This window comes from Mchenga conophoros, linkage group LG15, assembly GCF_057382185.1.
Source record: "Mchenga conophoros isolate Kocher_MC1m ecotype Shallow Benthic linkage group LG15, M_conophoros_male_GT1.1, whole genome shotgun sequence".
In the NCBI taxonomy this organism is placed as follows: Eukaryota; Metazoa; Chordata; class Actinopteri; order Cichliformes; family Cichlidae; genus Mchenga; species Mchenga conophoros.
The window spans coordinates 20,794,461-20,815,396 of record NC_140540.1 but is presented as its reverse complement, the minus strand read 5'-3'; the positions used below and the strand labels follow the sequence as shown (position 1 = coordinate 20,815,396).

At 39.3% G+C, this 20,936-nt stretch overlaps 2 protein-coding genes across 6 annotated transcripts in view; one reads left to right on the top strand and one right to left on the bottom strand.

Moving 5' to 3' along the window:
• The first annotated feature begins 2,157 nt into the window (after window positions 1–2,157).
• Window positions 2,158–11,312, top strand: unc93a (unc-93 homolog A). Its single transcript, XM_085247863.1, has 8 exons — window positions 2,158–2,298; window positions 5,129–5,310; window positions 5,498–5,727; window positions 8,006–8,131; window positions 8,285–8,496; window positions 9,282–9,417; window positions 9,538–9,669; window positions 10,421–11,312. The coding sequence occupies exons 1-8, from the start codon at window positions 2,209–2,211 to the stop codon at window positions 10,705–10,707; spliced, it is 1,395 nt and encodes a 464-aa protein (XP_085103989.1). The 5' UTR covers window positions 2,158–2,208; the 3' UTR covers window positions 10,708–11,312.
• A 1,172-nt stretch (window positions 11,313–12,484) lies between these two features.
• ncoa1 (nuclear receptor coactivator 1) overlaps window positions 12,485–20,936 on the bottom strand; it is a 103,260-nt gene continuing 94,808 nt past the window's right edge. For all 5 annotated transcript variants that reach the window (XM_085247038.1, XM_085247041.1, XM_085247037.1 and 2 more), the window contains one exon: window positions 12,485–20,451. In XM_085247038.1, coding sequence (XP_085103164.1) covers window positions 20,272–20,451 — 180 coding nt within the window. In that variant the 3' untranslated portion in view covers window positions 12,485–20,271. The remainder of the gene's footprint in view (window positions 20,452–20,936) is intronic.

Below are 20,936 nucleotides of genomic sequence, written 5' to 3'. Positions count from 1 at the left end.
TTTTGGTTGTGGCCCCAATCCATGGGCGTAACTTTGTGCTGAACATTGGGGTGGGAGGGTGGGGGGGTCAAGGTCTCTGTCTAAATAAATAAATAAATCTGGGTAAATTCCCAGATGATTAAACATGCAAGTATTTTGCTGGTAATACCTGAAATGAGTAGGGAAAATCAACAGCCTATTTATACAAGATAATTCATAATTTTATTGGGGGGGGTTATAGTGGATGGGTCTGATTATTGGGGGGGGGGGGGTTCATAACCCCCCCCTAACCCCCCTGGAAATTACGCCCCTGCCCAAATCGCATGCAAAATTTAACCCCAGTTACATTGCAAAAGTGAAGCCAGACATGAGACTTTTTCTCTCAGTGCAAAAGTTTAGCAACGAACACACAAACAAACAGACCCATCACAGACTTTCACACATTATTTGTACAATTTGTATGGCTGACGTGTTTTTTAATACATGTGTGTCGGTGTGTGGTTGCCATGGTGAGTACACCTGTGACATGAAGAGGACAATCTTACAGCTTCATGCTCTCCTACACAAAAAGACGTGCATAAGGGGAAAAATTTGAATGACTTATTGTGACAGTTTCACAAACTCTTGTGCGTCTTTTGAACCCCCCACCCTCCCCAACTAAACCAAAGTCAAGTCAATGACTTCACACAGATAATACTACAATCTGAAACACAGCGTGGAAAAGATTTTCAAAACAAACATCATTTTTTATTCAGCATGCTCCAAAACGAGTGACTGAGCCCATAAACTCAGCATTAAAGTGTTTACAAAGACAGAAAGCCGCGTTCTCGCAGACTTCTATAGGATCACAAGTCTTGTTGTAGACACAGCTGTCGCCACCTGGCATAAGGCCTGGAGAAAAGGTCTATTTTGATCTAAACTGGGCCCTTTTTAACCAAGCCAAGCTTTTTCCCAAACATTTTATAATAATGTTTTTGTGTGTGTATGTGTATTGTATTGTGTATTGAGGACCTTAAAATATTAGAAACAAAACCAAACACACACTGCAGGAAGTCCTTCAGGCAAATCAGAACGGTTGAAAAACCCGTTTAAATTAGGACAAAGCCAGACAAGTCCCAATATCTAAGCCATGACAGCCCGATATCCAATAGGCAGTGAAAAAGCTCCAGGTCTGTGCAGTGCTGTGTGTGACCTACATCTGTCCTCATTAGGCCAACACCACCCAACACTTTATCTGTAGAGATATGAAGAGTTTCAAACAGCTGTTTCTTAGAGTTGGCTCATATGATTAGTCTCAAACTGTTCCACCTGTAATCTGCCATCCCTTCTGATAGCTTTAAATAAACACCAGATAATATAGACAGAAGTTTCATTCGTCAAATCAGCCCCGACGCAGTGAAGCAGCTTTTTGACCATCACAAGTCACAAAAAACTTCACCAAAAGCTACACAAATTAAATGATCTGCGTGCACTCACTGGCTGGTTTGGAATTTATTTCTCTTTGGGTACAGCTGAGATAACAGAGGGGACTGCGGTGTCCCTGTGTTTTCTGTTTAAAAAAACAACAACAACAAGCTGTCATGCTGTGAAAAGCAAAAGATGTCTTGTACGTTCATAAAAGTAAAGAATGAGAGGTAACACACTGTAAACCTTTGCTCTGTGGTCACTGCTCCTGTATGTATGCATGGTGTAAGTACACACAAGGAGTCTGGATTCAAAATCTTAAAAGGAACTAAAAAGAAGGAGGAAGAGGGGTTGAGTGAGAAGAATGAAGCTTTAAAGTAGTAATGATCAACAATTACAGGCAAAACATGTGCGATGACTCAGAGAAAGTGCAGGATTTAAAGAAGGGCAGTCTGATATATGAGCTTGATATGTGAGCAAATTGCACCATATTTTGAGGCCAACATGATAAGAAATGCAATATATAGTTGTCTGCAAAAACATGCGTAATGCGTGGGTGTATGGGCGTGTGTGTGTGACAGAAAGAGGGCTGGACTTTGTTCTCAGTTATTTCCAGTGTAAAGGTTTATCAGAAATACCTTCAGCAGTGAGCGACCTCTGACTTCACTCTGTGCAGCTGCTGCATGAAGCCACGAATCTAAAAAACAAAACAAAAAAACAAAATACAAAAACCTAACAGCTTCTTTTTCTTTGTTTTTTGTTTTTAAAGGTTAATGCTCTGAGAAGGTTTTTTGTTTTGTTAAATATACTTTTAAAGAAGCAGCCATGATCAGCCGCAACTTCAAGAATGTGCTGGTGGTCTCAATTGGGTTTCTGTCCCTGTTCACGGCTTATGGAGGTCTGCAGAGTTTGCAGGTAGGTGGAAGATTTACAATTTACTGCTTGTTAAGGAGGGGAAAAAAGGAGTGATTTTTCCTTCCACAGTTGAAAGGACCAAGGAATAATTTACTTTACAAGTTTTCCATATGTCAATAATTACCGGTCATGTTTGTCAGTCAGCGCCGGATTTCATTCAATCATTATTGGAGCTCCGAAGAATGTATTCATACTAACTGACTATGAGATGTTAAATACATTGCATACCTATAGTCAACAAATGATGCCAGTAATCCATTCTGGATTAATTTGTTATTTTCTTGACTATTATATCACAACTGAACAATACAATGGTACTAACAAATATAAATATTGGTATAATATTAATGGTGCACATAGTATGCTAATAATTGTAGTTTTTTTCCTTTTCCCGGTAAAACTTCACACTCTTCACATGTATGATTAATTTGGAAAAATCTTTTCATTTCTGTATTTCCACATGCACGCATAACTCATAATATATTGATACTACTACTATCACTACTACTACTACTAATATTATAATAATGACAATCCATTCATCCATCCTCTACCAGCTGCCATAGGGCGAGAGGCACGGTACACTCTGGACACGCCGCCAGTCTGTTGAGCTCGAAAATAAAAATAAAAATAAAGACAATGAAAAAAAATGTAATTATTTTAAAATACAAATAAAAATGCAAATAAGATATGGTAATTTATTTGTAATACCACAACTGCAATTGCAATTACTGTATTAGTTGTGTAAAGTAACAGAACTTTCTTTGTATTTTTAACATAAAAATAGGATTTTCTATCTATAAAAATGATGTGAGCAAAAACCAAAACATTTCAAATTTTTATTTGTACTGTTATAAACTATAAAAACTTTCACATCCGTACATATATATCTACAAAAATTCCATATTTCTGTCGTATGTTGAGAGCTGGACAGTTTTAAAGTAAAGTGTAAATTAAACAGTTTTCTGTTTACTTTAAACATAATTATCTGTGCACACACTAGAAGTACTCTAGATAAAATTAAAAAAAACTTGACAGTTATAAGCACGTGGCATAAATCATATATATATATATATATATATATATATATATATATATATATATATATATATATATATATATATATATATATATATATATATATATATATATATATATATGTATGTATGTATATATATATATATATATATATATATATATATATATATATATATATATATATATATATATATATATATATATATATATATATATATATATATATATGTGTATGTATGTATGTATGTATGTATATATATATATATATATATATATATGTATGTATGTATGTATGTATGTATGTATATACATATATATATACATATATATATATATATACATATATATATATATATATATATATATATATATATATATATTAGTGCTCCGTGGTAATCGGAGCACTAGGTGCGGTGACTCCCAAGCTAGGCGAGTGGCTCCAGCAGATCCCGGGAATAACATCGGAGATCTCTGTCCAGAAGAGCGCAGTCCTGGGAACAGTTAGGATACTGCGCAGGACCCTCAAGCTCCCAGGCCTCTGGTAGAGGACCCGAGCTTGAAGGATAAACCGCCCGCAGGGGCGTGCTGGGTGTTTTTTTTTTTAACCCTCCTGCCATCCTTTAAAAAACTCACACCCATCACCCTAGGGACCATTCTCAGCCACGCCATAAAAAGACCATATATCCATATTTTATTCCACTTTAAATTAGCCAACCTTGTAAAACTACTTCTCCCTGAAATATTCATGTAAAGTTTTAATTATATTTTCGTTGTTTTAACCCTTCAAATCCCAGTCTTATTACATGAGCGCCCTGTGTTATAAGCCCCAAAAACCAAAAAACGAAACTAAATATTTCCACAAAAAACCAGTTGAAGTAATATGTGATTGTCATTATAAGTAGGCCTTTAGATGGACCAAAGATTGGCACCAACATACATTTTGACCTGCCATTATTTTTTTTGCATTTTTTTTGCAATTTAAAAATTAAAACTTCAAGGCCCTGAGTCTTCATTGACATCCAAGAAAAGAAGAAAAAATAAAATCATATGATGATAATTTGGGGTTGAAAAATAGCGTTTATAATGGAAGTCAATGGGCAGAAAATGGTCCCCAGGGTGATGGGTGTGGGGATTTCTGCTGCTCAGCCATTTTAGGCTGATTTAAGGAATTCACACTGGAATATTAACATTGACAGGTAAAAACTATCCTGTGGCAAGTTTGGTTATATTCCACTGAACACATTTAACACATAGCAGTGGCACAAAAAGGTCCCAAGAAGGCAGGAAGGTTAATATATAAATATTTTATACAAATAGAATCATGAATGAAATCTAATTAACTTTCAAATCACAATCAGTGTTTACATAATATTACACCAATATTGCCACCTTTAATGATCAACTTGCTTTAAACACTGATGCTGATATTGTGTAATTATTATGTAATTATCAGTATGTAGGTCAGTGTAACAGTAATATTAATTCAAAGTGTTTCCCGAAGCTTATAAGACATAGATTGGGCTACATAGCAAAGCTGAAACATCCCTATTTATAAACAGTGCTGCATTATGTGCAATCCTTACATCACTCAAAAGTCCAAGCACGAATTTTAAACACTTATTCTGTGTGTAAATCCGCCGGCTCACTATATATAAAAATATTTTGAGCATATAAAAAAATACTCAAATTTGTCTACTTTTAGAAAAAACTGTTTTGTTTTGATTATAGTGCAGTCGACTTCATAACATTGAACCTCTGATCAACACTTCTAGTGTTTCTGCTCTCTGTGCAGAGCAGTCTGAATGCAGCGGAGGGGATGGGCGTGGCCTCTCTGAGCGTCGTCTACGCCTCCATCATCATCTCCTCCATGTTTCTCCCTCCCATCATGATCAAAAACCTGGGCTGTAAATGGACCATTGTGGTTAGCATGGCCTGCTACGTGTCCTACTCGTTGGGAAACCTCTTCCCAGGATGGTAATCAACCAGACAATCAATTAAAAACAATAAATGAATGAGGCTAATTGGGGTTCTAATTTTTTAATGTCTGTTATTAAAGATTATTTTTGTAATAGGATACCCAACTGCAACACGTCTTGTCCAATAACCTCATTGGCTAATAAAAAGTCTTGAAGCTGAGACCAAGTGTTGCTTTCTCACACAGGTACACTCTCATCCCCACCTCCGTGATCCTGGGGTTGGGTGGCTCTCCTCTGTGGTCGGCTAAATGCACCTACCTGACCATATCTGGGAACATGCAGGCCGCCAAAGACAACAAAAAAGGCTCTGACGTGATCAACTACTATTTCGGCATCTTCTTTTTCATCTTTCAGTCTTCCGCTGTTTGGGGAAACCTGATGTCTTCCCTCATCTTTGGACAGGACACAGCTATTGGTAGGCAGCAGAAAAGTGGTCACATTTTGATTAAATTGAACCAGGACTGGTTTAATTGCCTCATTAATTGTGCATTGAAAGTTGTACAATGTTAACTTTTTGGGGTTGCAGTGCGCAGTTTTATTTGTTTATACCAGTAAGTTTAATTCCTCAGTAGTAAGCTTGAAAACAGCGTGCAACACTTTGCACATTTTCCTTATTTATCATTGAAATGTTGTACGTGTGCAGTGGGGTTTCAAGTATTTGAAAGTATTATTTATGAAGTATTTTCTCTCATTCGATGGGCAAGCCTATCGACATTGCTCCATATACAAAGCCTGCAGTATTAAACCGCCATTACAAATAACAAATGACATGTTTCTATTAAAAAACAAACACAGCTTTGCTATTTTTTTTCTCAGAGCTGAACCATAGACCATATATAAAGGATAGACGTCACTACAGTGACATCTCCCTCTGGCTTTGGACTGGAAATTATTTCTAGAGACTCTGACATGTTACTAAATCACGGCACCTACAGCAGCTGATCCACTGTGCACAGCCGCTTAAATGCCACTGCTGATTAGGTAACACATCGGAGACACGGTGTACCTCAAAGTCTGTTACTCTACCTTTTTTTTTTCAAGGAAATAAAAAACAGGTTTCACTAAAGTGACCCTTTCAGTATACTGTTCAAAACCGCTTGTGATTGTCCTTTAATGTGACTCATGCAAAGCTACTATAAGAGAGTTCAGGAATAAAAAAATACTGGAAATGAGTGAAGATTTTCACTGATGTAACATTTAGGAGTGTAAGGAGAAGAGGCAGCTTAGCAACAACTGTTAGCCTGGTGATTGGCTTGACTTACAATCATTAAAAATCACAATTTACAGTGATAAACAAACAAACAAACAAACAAACAAAAAATTGGGTCACCACAGCAGGTAGCCCTGCATATCTGAGTTTTACACTAGCAAGTCTTTTCTTCAGGTACTTGTGTATAAACTCAGTTTGTGTCGAGGCTGCTGCGCCTGCAAGAAACAGTCAAAGCCCTCAAAACTTGCTTGACTTTTAGAGTTTAAAAAGATGTAAAAGCAGGTTTAAAAATCTTTTACAAACTCAGATTTGACAAGTTTAGCTTAAGTAGGGTGACCATATTTTAATTTCCAAAAAAGAGGACACTTGGCTCAGTCGTGAAAAACTTGCTTAAAGAAACATAGTTAACATATTAAAACGATGCCTTGTGTTGCTGCCAGCTTCAGCTCATCACTGAACAAGGTCTAAGTGATGTCTTACAATCATTTTATGGTTCAATTTAAGGACAGTATGAGAAAAGGTGTGTTTAAAGTTCCCAGGTATGCAGTATGTTACTTTATGGCGTCAATACTCTCTGCTTATCAGTTTAAAAGGAGACTTTCTTGGAAGAATGACTCCACAGAGACATTTATTTCAGTTTTATTTCCGTCTTACTTTGGGACACTGTTTAGATACAAACGTTTTTAAACGAAACTATCAGCAACAAAATCTTTATAGTTTTACAGTTTAAACGTGCTGATCGACTAAAATAAGTAAACTTGGCCGTTCTACCAACAATTTTCAACAGAATTCTCATCGATACGACAATTCCAAGTGTCCAGTACAATCCAACACACTTCCAGTACAAAAAATTGAGAGATTTTTTGTAACATTGGTATTTTAGGGACACTGGACTGAGTTAGATCAAATAAAAAAGTAAAGATTTTAGTGTCTGAGCCCTGCAAACAAATAAGGAAAAAAGTTAAAGAAAACAGGGATATACTGACTCCAAACAAAACATGAATCAAAGGGGGGCGTGAGGAACAAGAGGAGGACAAACTGAGTGCAAACAGACAATCTGACAGCTGACAAGGCTGCATATGCAGAATGAACCAGTGAGCGTGGGTCAGACATTCACCTTTTTCTAGCGCCGTCTCCTTGACCTTGGTAGAAAGGTCTACAGTGAGCGTGTAAAAGCTGGGCTATAAAATGTGCCTCTTACTTCACCCGCACGTGTTCTTAGCATGCGCGGCACATAAACAAGGAAAACGTGATTTTTACGGTCACGCTTCAGCTGTGGGTTTAAATTTAACAGCTGCCTTAAAGAGCTTTACATTGTAAGGTAACACTGAATCATCCTTGATGAACAGAAAGGGCGAATATTATTATTATTTTTAGCAAAGTGCAAACAAAACAAAAACCGCAACTGTATCATGTTTCTCTCTGCATTCTTTCTGTTGGTCGTGATATATTCGCTTAAACAAATTGTATATTTTTCTGACAGTTGACATCCCACAGGAGCAGCTGGAAAGCTGTGGAGCAGCCGACTGCGGCCTTAATGTCACTGCTTATGGGAACACCACAAGGCCTGAGCAGAAACTGGTGTGGACGCTCGTCGGAAGCTACATCGGTAAAGTTTCCAATCACCTGAATGAGGGTGTTAGCTAATCAGTAATCAGCCAAACTTTGAAGCAAAGAAATTATATAACCACACAACCGCTCGCGAAGGTGCGACTAACATATTGCAGCTGTCTTCTGAATCACTGTTCTTTGTGTGTGGCAGGCGTGGGTGTGCTGGCCATCCTGATCGTGGCCGTGTTTCTGGACAACATCGACCGTGAGCAGGCCAGCGAGTTTCGTGGCAGCCAGCAGCCGTTTTGCCACACGTTCTTGGCAACATTCAGGCTCCTGAAGGACTGGAGGCTGGTGACGCTCATCCCACTCACCATGTACAGCGGCTTTGAACAGAGCTTCCTTTCAGGGGAGTACACCAAGGTAAGGACTGCTCCAAAAGATGAAGGCTTTCAGGTGTTAGTGCAGTTTTCATTAAGTCATATAGTTAAATAAAAGGATTTGATATATTAGCCTAATTTTTTTTTAGATCTTTTCATTATTAGCGCAGTACAGCTTGACTTAGGGGGGGTCATATATTGATGGAAAACCAGAAGGGGTGTGAAGGGAGGTGTGGTCCCACTCCTGAATACAGATACATTATCTCCAATTAACTGAAGTCAGCAACACTGACCTGGGTTGGGGTCTGACTTTGATTGTGCACGTTGATTCTTTTCTTTTTTAACCATTTAGTTGTAGATTTGCTTCTGTCCTTGGCATTATTGGTCCGTTGCATGACACAATTTCAGCCTAGTTTATCTGTCAGGTAGATGCCATCACATTTGACTCAAGAGTACTTCAGTATACATGACTGCGTTGTGCCCAAGTCCTGTGTCTGCAAAACAAGCCAGAATCATTACCACTCCACCACCGTGCTTCACATTTCGTATGAGGTGTTTGTGCTGATGTTTTGTATTTGGTTTTCACCAAACGTGATAGCGGACATTATGCCCAAAGGTTTCCTCTTTGGTTTCATCTCTCCAAAGAACATCGTTCCAGAAGCCTTGTAGTTTGTTCTGATGCTAATTTGCCCTGGGAAAGCCATTCATTCCTCTGAACTAACACTTCTTTGAAAACAGCCCACTGCTTATCCAGGTGTTACCAATTTTGTCAACAGCAATAATGATAAGACGTGAGGCCTTATAAATGTCTGCTGTGTTTCTTCGCAGAACTATGTGACTTGTGCTTTGGGGATCCATTATGTTGGTTTTGTAATGATGTGTTTTGGAGCTTCCAATTCCCTTTGTTCAATATTCTTTGGGAGACTCGCCCAGCACACTGGAAGAGCTCCACTCTTTGCCCTGGGTATAACCTTTTTAACAAAATACAATAATTAAAGACCGTTCACTGCTGTTTTTGTTTTGTTGTTGATGTTTGTATTAATACATTTCGTGCCTCTTTTCTTATTTTCCTTTCCACTTTCAGCTGCACTGACGAACTTGAGCTGCATCATTGCTCTTTTGTACTGGAGGCCTCATCGTGACCAGCTTGTTGTGTTTTTTGTGTTTCCTGCTCTGTGGGGTTTGTCAGATGCTATCTGGCAAACCCAGACTAATGGTAAGAAACCCAATCAGCCCACCTGAGGCAACTAACAGGTACACCCAGAAATTAGGATTTTTTTTAGTTAAAAAAACTCAAATTTAAGCTTAAAATGAGCAAGAATCTAGCTGATCTCTCCTTCAAGATAACATGCTGTTGCTGGCTCTCCCCTGAGATGCTGCTTTGCAGTGTGCACTCTGAAACCGTGAACCTTAAACCAGTGTAAACTAAATTTTCTGTGGAGACAGAGATGGTAACAAAAGGAACTTTAAAATTCCTTCAGTATGACTCACAAGCGTGACTTACCAGGAAAGTGTTTACAGGCTCAGTCAGAAGGTGGTTTTCCTCGAGACTTTCATAGGATTTAAAGTCCTTCTGCACACACAGGTTACGCCCCCTGTTGGCTATTTAAAACACTGTATGTTGTCTTTGCTCTTCAGACATAGAAACTAAATCCATTGTTATAAGTGCCATAAGGGTCATTACTCAAAAAAAGTAAAGTGTTAAATAAAACGTGTTATTTTTCTTAAATGTAACGCAGTAAATTACTTAATTACTCATTGGAGACAGTAATTTGTTACATTACCCCGGCGTTACTCTGTAACATGACCTGACGACACAGGAGTTTAAAACCAGTCCAAAAAGACATTTACAGCTGCAGAAGCAATTGCAGGTAGAAATAAAGGCCATAAGCCTTACTGGCAGTCACTACCTTTATTACCTGGACTTAATTACCTTCTCTTGGCGCACCTACCCCCTTGTCTCACAGCTCTTTACGGCATCCTCTTCCCGCGGGAAAAAGAGGCGGCGTTTGCAAACTACCGGATGTGGGAGTCGTTGGGTTTTGTCATCGCCTTCGCCTACAGCACGTTCTTATGCCTGGAGTATAAACTGTACATCGTGCTGGCCGTGCTGGTGGTCACCGCCATCACTTACCCGATAGTGGAGTACCATGAACACAAGCATCCAACGAAACCCATTCAAGAAGGAGACTACCAAAATCACAAAGAAGTCATCAAAGCAAGTGACGACATCGTCTGCCAGACACACTTGTAGAGACACAAAGTGCAGCATGCCTCCTGTTGAATGAATGTCATTGTAAACGCATGATGTGATTGTAGAGGTGCAGTAAGCAATAAGCCCACGTCTGTTGAACTTTACCAGACATTGACTTTGCTCTTTTCTTCCTTGTGGTAAAGCAACACAAACTGTAATGTCTTGCTTTTAAAAAAAAAAAAAAACTTAATTTTTTTTAATAAGGCCAGCTTTGTTTGAAACATTTTGTTTGGTTGGCACTGTACTGTTGTCATCATTCACGTGCTTCAGTCTTCAGTATCTATGTCGGCTAAATGTTGAGCAATGTGTGCGTGCAATCTTATCCACTTTATTTTACTGCCTTTTTCTATTGTCATTTACGGCTGCTGTGTGACCAGGATGTGACCAGTGATCGCACACAGAGCAGTATCATTTCCTGTTTTCGTAAGCTATTCTACTATATACCGCGATTAAGTGAAATCATACCTGTGAGATGTTTGAAAAATACCAGATTAAATTGTTATTTTAACAGTTGCCAATGTTGTAAAGTTCATATAACTTTGTAGACGTTAAGGAAGAAATAGGACAGAGAGATGTTGCCACATAAACAGCATTCAACACAACACTCACTGATTCATTAGAGTGAGCTGGATGAAATGGTCAACGACCACTGTCAGCCCCTGAGGTCCTGGAGAGACTAAAGTCCAGCACAGAAGCTCTGCAATCAGCCTGGCCTGTGATGGGTTGATCATATATGGACAGTTTGGGTATTTAGAGACAAGAGCTCACTAGAAACTAGCAACTTATCACACGGCTAACAAAAAAGAGCCAACCTTTCATGTTCCCACAGCCAGTTGAGAATCACCAGTTAACCTTATATGCATGTTTCTGGACTATGGCAGGAAGCCACAGTGCACCTGCAGGTTCTAACTACAGACTGAACATTGCTTTCTGATCTGCACCCTCTCAGTCCACTGAGCACAGTGGTGCTGGTGTTCCAGTTCAAGGCAAAATTGAGCTTTGGTAATTCCTGAACAACCTAACCAATTTCCTTTTATCTGAGGGTTTTCTTTCACACCTTAGCAAGGTGGTCACACATCTGAATAAATTTCGTACAGTTTTTTCTAAACTGGTGATGCTGGATTCTGCAGTCAATTAGAAATGGTTCCAAGAAACGTTCCTAACTGGTGTAAATCTACATTTCTAATTCTTAGATCCCCACAGAGTCCCTTGGATTTTGAAAACAGTCGTTGGACTGAACATATACTTTTTATGCTGGTAAAGAGAAACTACCAGTCATAGTCAAATATTATCTCTAACGAGAATAGACCTTGACCAAACTAAAAAACACATTGTAGAACCCCCTGCACTACTTATTAAAATGTGTATACATTTGACCCTGTGGGTTTATTTTGGATTTTCTCCAAACTTGTGTGAACAATTCTTGTATTTTTAGGCCATTAAAGATATATGCTGTACTATAATTTCACCCTGGAAAAAGTTACGACATTCACGTCCACGATGTGTCTATGTAAACTTGAAGACGACCGTCTTGTAACGAGTAACATGATACCATTGTTACCAAACTATAAGTGGGGCTCAGAATTAGAAAACCATATTCATTCTTCCTGTCACAATGCTAAAAAACTCTTTGTTTCCATTAAATGCACAGTGGTTCATTAGTGTAGCTGGTAGTATGGGCTAATAAACAAGACCATCATCTGCAAACTGGTTTAGCAAAATCTCAGAAACAACCTTCCAATTTCTGGGAGATAAAGAACATACAGGAGTGACACGCTGCATTTCAAATGGTGCTTTTATTGCAATGTGTTGCATTCCCACATTCATAGATGTTATAGATTTGTTAGTCAAAGCATCATTTCCTCAAGGTTGGCATCCTCACCTTGGAAAAAAAGCAGAGGGATCAAATGCACGAGGTGTTTGTGTTTTGAGTGTAGTAGAGAAGTGTGTGTGTGTGTGTGTAAACTTGAGCAGCCACGAACATATGAATGAACAAACCTCCAAATTTTAGACTTCCAGTAGATGCAAATAGAGTTTTTAATTGTCAAACAAACAAAAAAAAAAAAAAAAAAAGAAAGAAAAGAAAGTTTTGTTTGTCTGTTAGCCTACAGGGCTCTCACTCCCTGCAGGGACTGGACCCGGCCTGAGACTGATTGTCTACAACATTCCAAAGAAAAGGTAGATTTCTTTATATTCACGTTACACACCTGAAGAGGAGGGTTGAGGGGCATTAAAAGAGACAAAGAGAGAAGAAGAGGAGAAAATATAACATGCATAAAATTCTCCCAGATGAACATTGTCACTCATATTGTCTTGTAATAGCTGCTCCGATGCCTCTTTAAAAACAAACTTTACATGAGTGTAATATACAAAACTGGACAAAATGAGTAAAATGTATAATATATATTTATATATATATATATATATTTATTTATATTAATTTGTACAAGGGAGAAAGTGGAACCTTGGTCTTTATTTTAACTGAATTCTCCAGAGAAAGCATCAACGCCCCCAAAACAACAGAGTGGTGAGTAAATTACAAGCCTATGAACCATGTCCAACCTCAGAACCAATAAGGCAGCGCTTACAATACCTGACAGCTGATAGCGTGGTAGTTTTTTTTTTAAAGTTTTGAACACCTCCATTAGGAATGAGTTGGAGTTATAAAAACTACAGGCAGTCTTGGACCTGGTTTCCATTGAACCACCAACTCAGTAGGTAGAATTACACGGCAGAAGGTGGGACCATTTCCATGAGAAGGAAATAACAGGAGACATATTTACTAGGAATTTCTTGTGGTAGCCTCTCCCATCGGTTTGGGATCAGGAATCTTGCTATCTCAGGATAAGGCTCACACAGGACTAGAGGAGAGCTGGAAAACTGCTGGCAACCACCAATTGCTGGGTGGGGGTAGTATTCCCCAACTGGGTGGTGAGTGATTGGTGGAGATTTGCACCAAAAACTTGCTCATAGTTTACATGGAAGACATAGACTTGTCTACAACCGACTGAGAGAGCAGTAGTGAAACATGAAAACATGCAGCACAAGCCGGAAACGGAACGCTTGCCTTGAAATTAAAAGCTGCACCTTACCACTGCAACCACCATGTTTCAAAAGGTGCAACTTTTACTTTGAAGGCAAAGGTCTGCGTTGCTCGTTTGTGTTGCACTCGTCACAGTTTCACTAACTTTTTGGTGAGTAGTTCAAGTCTTCCATGCAAATTACATGCGACTGCAACAATCTGGTAGCAATCAAAGTAATTGCAAGGTTTTCGGTGCAGTAACACATACCTCAATACAGCGACTTACACCTCCACAAACCACCTGCCAAACAGCTGGGGAGTAAAGATTTTTCCCTAGCAACCTGTGGTTGTCAGGGTGTCACCAACCGGTCTCTAGGCCTGTATAACTGAGGCTTCAGGCACCTGAACTGTTTTGGTGGAAAAGAGGTACAAGTGGTGCACAAATGTTGGACCGATGATGAGTGAGAACACGTATAAGCTGATAAAAGCCTACTTTTGCTTTGTGGAATAAAATGTTAAAGGTCGTGAACTTGGCTACCCACACCAGACATTAGACGGAACCTGCTAAATACTTAACATCAGGCAGCACAAAAAACATGAGGCAAGCAAAACACGAGGGACAGTTAGCGTGCTGTCATTTATGTCAGGTCACCACTGTGGCTTAGACAGAAAACACAGCTGCATTAATGACACCTATAAAGCAGTGAAGAGAAAAAAAAAGGAAAGCGAATGGCAAAGAGTTTGGCGAAAGCGGTCATGAGCAGGAATGTTGTGCGAATTGAGCTGAGGGAGGTTTTTAACAGTACGCCTGGGGATGGACGTCACCTGAAGACGATTAGCACAGTATTCACACTGAGGATCGGTCGGTGCAAGTCAGAGAAAGACACAGACAGGATTTTTTTGGGATAATGGGTATCCACTACGGGCAAGTTCTTCACAAAGAACCTGAGAAGTTGTTTAGGTTCAAATTAAAGTACTAAGACTAACTCTTCTCGGTACATTCAGGGGACACGTCCTATCTCTGAATACTGATCTGATTGAGACAGTTACTGATGGCCTTTTCACTCCAAGTAAATCTGATATAAAGTGCAAAATTAGATTGTATTTGCAAATTCCTGGAATAATCTGATTAAACGTCTACGTGTGTAAAAAAGTCATTTCTTTATACAGTATTTTTTTTTATAAAGTTGAAAAAAGGTTTTTAAAAAAACCCTGGTTAACAAGGTTATTACTGTTAAACAGCAAAGGAGCAATCTTTACTGCAGAAAGTATATACACGAGGCACCTCAAGTTTGGTATAAAGTATTCAGTTGATGGAAAACCAAAAACCAAAAAGAAGAAGTGAAGGTCATCAGATATCGAGTGGGCTTTTTAAAAATTATTTTGTTGTGACTGTAAATATCTATGAAATGAAATGCTCCAGTGTTAACTCTACAAGGTGAGGAAATGCTTGTTTCAGTAAGGTGCATAGCTAAGGGTTGCAATGTTTTTTTTTTTCTCTTCCTGTAAACGAGTGATAGCACTTCAGGCTCAAAAGACCTCAATGGCAAAAAGTGGAGACGTCTCGAAAAACTGACCTAACTTTGGGACATCACACAGCTCGCTGCTGATAGGCCACAGGAGGGACGAACACGCAGAGCAGCAGCAGAGAAATCCAAATAAAGGGGGCCGCTACATTATGTTGTGTCCAGTGATGATGAGGTTTGCATATGAGTCCATGAAACGTGTTGAAGCTTTGGTCATTTACTACCGATGAATGCAAGAAGAAGAAGAAGAGAGGCTACATCAGTCAGACAGAAAGAAATAAAACATCCAGCTCAACTGGGCAATGCTTCTCCATAAAACCAAGGCTCCACTCTCCCAGATCTGCTTAAACTTCTGACAACAGAGAAAATTAAATAATATGGCCTTTTTTTTTTTTTTTTTTAAATTAACCCGTACAAAAAGCCAGTCCACACTGCTTCTCTCTCAGTAAAATCACATTCAGCAGTCGCTAAAACCATTCTCTGGCATAGTCATCTGAAACACCCACAGGTACTGTGCAGGGTTGAAAAGAGTCGAAGAAGAAGAAGAAGAAGAAGAAGAAGAAGAAGAAGAAGAAGGAGAGAATCATATAGGACATCTTCCATCTTAGAGAACACCAGATATACAGTATTAATCACACATACATACACACTCACTGATAGTCATATACATACATACATCATCAGAAATTAAAAAAAAAAAGGTAGAAAATCAAATCAAATAAAAATGTGACGGAGGCGAGTAGTTATTTACCACAAACTCGGAGCACTACTTTTTTTGATTCTGAACAAATACATATTCACATTTCTCTGTTATATACATCATGTTGACATCTTGAAACCAACGTTACAAAAGAACCTAACCTGGTACCTGTTACTTGTAGTGATGATGGAGGGAGACTAGGTAAAGGAAGCAAAGGAGGGACTGTCGTTTCCACTGAATGGCTGTTGCATATAAAACCTTACCCTGGATGTATTTGGCATATATTTTTCCTTCTATTTTTCTTTATTTGCAGGTTAAGCTGACAGCTGCTGCTGAGTTTCTGCAATGAACAGGGTTGGAGAGGAAACCACTTCCATAGGAATGCCTATTTCATGCAGGAAAGTGAAAGGAGGAAGGCTGACACTGACAGAAACCTTTCAGAGAGGTGCGTCCTCCCACTTTGTGCAACTTCTGCCGTCCAAACAGTGGCGCAGGACTGTCAGGCGACTGCATTCAAACAATTCTCTAGAAAATACTCCTTGAGGGGGTCTAAAAGGGTTTTAAAATGGTCTGAGGCTTGAGGTGGGGCTGAGATATGTTCTTGCCTTCAGTTTCCCCCTGAATTCCTGATTGATAACGGTGGCAGAGAAATGATTCAGTTTGGAGGTCAAACATTCAAATAATTGAGCCGGAGCTCCTTACTACAGTAACCCACAAGGATGATCATGAATTCAGGCATTTATAAAAAGTCATCAATTAACTCCATTCCTCCAGAATCTGGGAAACTTTCTTGCCTTCCCCTGCTTTGACAAAGAGTTTGGAGGTAGTACGTTTTTAACTGCTTGTGGACTGCGATGCAGTTCAAAGGACTGAAAAAATTCTCAAAAATTAGATAAGCGACACATAAGGAGTTTGAAAATTCGGACTTTTTTGATCAATTACATTATTTACAAAACAAAAGCAACAAAAATTTGCTGGTGAGTTTTTGCCACTTTTTGCCCCCACTGTTGTATTTGGTACACTGCTTTAATTTTACATACAAGTTACTTTTATTTCTTATTCTGGGACAAATCCATCAGATTTAACGATTAGTAAAGTCGATGATAACCAAGTGCTATGTTTGCTTCTTCTTGATTTATGAAAGAAGACTTGTTAGCATGATTTTAAAATAAATCCATATAAAAATAGAAAGAAATCCTCTCTATACTGGAGGTGTTTTTGCATTTACTTCCGGAGCCACTGTTTGGACGCACACTGCATGATTCTGCACACAAATAACACGTCAAGATTGTCACACAGAGCGTTGCAGATGAGCACAAAGTGGTTCTCACATTATTAAACACTTCAGAAGTTGGTGGGTGGAATGTAGACCTTGCATACTATCCCTCTTTTTCTGGGTAAAACATTGCATACGGCGAAGTATCTCTGTGTAAAGACAAAGGAAAGAAGCCCTATTCCACGTGACTGCATCACCTACGTGAGCGACAAGTTTGGCAGATTGAAGACTTATTAGCTGAGTGGGTGGGTGGGTGGGTGGGGGGAGGAGTGAGCTTTATTTGAAACCTTCTCCACGGATCAAGTTTCCACGAGAGAAAGGAAGAGAAATAATAAACTGAGACCGGTTCGATCAGGGAGCACCCGATATTTGTGCTGGCGTTGAGACGTGGCAGATTTGACAGGAGGAAACTCGAATGATGCTCCCTGACAGAACGAGCCCTGCTTTTGAAAAAAAAGAATAGAAAAAGAAAAGAAAAAGACCACTAAGTTTGGTTACACTCATTCCAAATGTTGTTTAGCATCCTCTAATTTAAACCTTTGGATAAAGGGTGTCGGACTGGAGCAAATTTAGAAAAATCATATGCATTAAGAAGTGCCTAAGCCACATATTACATGTTTATAGCTCTACAATATTTTAGTCATGTAAAGAATATTAAGAGGCAACATCTCAGCAGGGTTTTCTCCTTCTTAAATTTCCGGTAAGGTGTAAGTAGCACATCTTAAGATTTGAATTTTGTTGTCACGAGAGGTCTGTTATCGCTGAGAGACACAGTGTCTGACTGAGCAACAGTAGTCAACAGAAAACTGTATATGAGTGTGTAGCCAGTGGAGTGAAGTCTTCATCAGGGAAACCAGAGGTGGAAGGAGAAGAGGGTTAAATCCCTCGTAAAAAAAATAAAAAAATAATAATAATAAAGATTCCCAGGAGGTGAGGAGAAAATGAAAGGATGTTTTTGCAACTCTTCCTGTTTGGATTCAAATTCATGACAGCTTTAAATCAATTATCCATCACATCGTTGTTAGGAACTTCTATCACTAAAGCCTCTACTTAAATGTCATTATATAGGAACAATATCCAAAAGCGTGCCGTTTTCTGCGGCTCACAGCAAAGAGCCCGGTTTCAGTTTATCATTATGCTTTGTTTTTTTATACAATGGTTACAACACATGTACTGTCTGAAAAGTTTTTCTGAAAGTATTGTACATACATAAGAATAAAAAAAGAGGAGAAAGCAAGAAAGATGGCTAACTAGCTCCCTGGTTACAACAAGAGAGAAAGCAGAGCAATCAAACCCATTTTTTTTTTTAAAGTGTGGCTGCATGTAGTGCTGACTGGGACGCCAAAGGGAGCGAGATCTACCTTTTTAATAAAAAAAAAAAAAATTCTTCAAAAACCAAATCGCTTAAAAGTTTCACATTTTAGAAGCTGGAATAACGTCTTCCTCCTCCACCACAACATGTAGCTGTGTTACAATATCATGATGCCGAAAAAACAATCTAAAAAAAAAAAAAGAAGAAAGAAAACCTGGATCGAATCACATTATAATATATATGTTTTGCTTTTCTGAGTAATCAATTAATTACATTTGTTTTTTTCTTTGTTTTTTCTCATTTTTTTTCTTAAAGGAAAGCAGTTACAAGAGTGAGCTCATCCCCAAGTCTTTGTCCTTCTGTACTGTACAATACTACCTGCCTGCATGGTGCACATGGCAAACAACACTGATAGGCTGAGAGATAGCATGAAGATACACAGAGAGAGAAAGAGAGAGAACCCAACGGGGCTCTGTATTCACAGCTGCTGAGGTGAGGGGTAAAATGTGACGGACAGACAGTTAAATAATCATAACAGTCCTTTTTTCTTATACTTTGAGAAAAATAAAAATAAAACCTCCTCCCAGGGGAGGAAGACACGTAAAGTTCCAAACTGAGCAGCATCCTGTCTGTCTCCCATCCATCCATCCATCCATCCATCCTGGCTGTTGTCAAAGCTTGTTCTGATGATCGTGAAGATGATGATGATGATGATGACGGCGAGAGCAGAAGTTTAAAACAAACAAACAAACAAACAAAAAAAAAAACAATCCCCAATCCAACCCAAAACACAAACAAAAAAATAATGATGTAATAGAATAATATGTTGAAGAAGTAGAAGTAGAAGAAGAAGAAGCAGAGCTTGGGAAAAACTCAAACTTCCACCAGGCACCGTAGCTGATAGAGAGAGACAGTCACAGAACCAGCTGATACTGAGCTTCTATCCCACAATGCCACAGAGGTCTGAAACCTTAACATTCCCACATCGCTGAGAGACAGGCAGAGAAAAAACAAAACAAAAACAACAACAAACAAACAAACAAACAAAAATAAAAGCCAGAGGTGCTGCTGTGTGGGATAATCCCAACACTTTAAAAACACTGAGCCCAGCTGTATGCTGCAACTCATGCTCCCGAGATGCGCTGCTGCTGCTGCTTGCTGTTTCGACGGCCTGACAGAAACCGTCCGATCAGAAAAAAACAAAAACAAACAAAACTAACAAAAACATATAAAACACAAATAAAAAGGAGGCCGGCCCTGATTTGACAGTGACAAAAACTTGGCAAAACTACAATGACGTTGCAGTTGTTTTCTTGGGTCAGGAAGCAGGAAGTAGGTCACCAAGGAATGAGCAGCAAGACAACACTGCCTTTAATAGGCTGAGGCAGACAGACAGGTTGTCAGACAGATTAGACAGGCAGGTTTAAATACACTGCTGCTCCTTCTGACTTCAGTCTTGACTTAAAATGTTCTGGGCATCAAACAACCAGCCCTGAATCCCCACCCCCACCCCTCCCCAGCACAGAAGTGGTTAGGCTGCGAAAACTCCACCGACAGCCAGACCTCTCTGAGCCTACTCTGTGGCCGTCCAAACATCCATCCGTCCGTACATCGATCCATCCAAAAGGTGAGACAGAGACAGCAATGGGTCTGGTGCACCGACCCTCCAAGGAGGAGGTGTAGAAGTGAGAAGTAGATAGAGCAGGAGAGCAGAAGAGGTGGGGGTTGTCACTCAGTGAGCAGCTGCTGGAGGAGGCTCTTCTGCTGGGCTTGGTTGTTCTGGGAGCCCTGGGGTCCGGGGCCCTTCTGGGAGGCCGCAGCTCCGATGGAGCCCTGGTTCAGGTAGGAATCACTGCCAACAAGGTTCACTGTGCACTGGACGTCCGCAAATACCTGGACCTGCTGCACCTGCAGAAACACGGGAATAAAGCGCGAGGCAATGCTTACAGAGGGAAGGAGGTCGCGAGAACCATCACTGACAGCGTCGGGAAAAGTCTAAAAGCTGTCAATCATTTTGACAGATTTGAACAGCAATGTTTGATGCAAGGGCTGTTTTGTTGCTTATTCACTACTTTGCATTGTTTATTATGCCATTTGTTGAGGCTACAAGGTGTTTTTTTTTTTTTTAATTATTAAAAAAAATAAAGAGGTGGTTTGTAACTTAGCAACAAGGAAGCCTCTGTAAAGGTTGGAGCCTGCACAATTAACCTAATAAGAACAAGAAAGAAACGGTGCATTTGCTGAACCTTTTTAACCTCACTAAACATTTTCAGGAGCACACGATGCAATCCAAAAAAAAAAAAAAAAAAGCAATTTAACTTGGGGCGTAAATGGAGACTGGAAGGAGAACTCTGCATCCTATGAGCATACTCTAAAGTAAAGCCACAAACTGA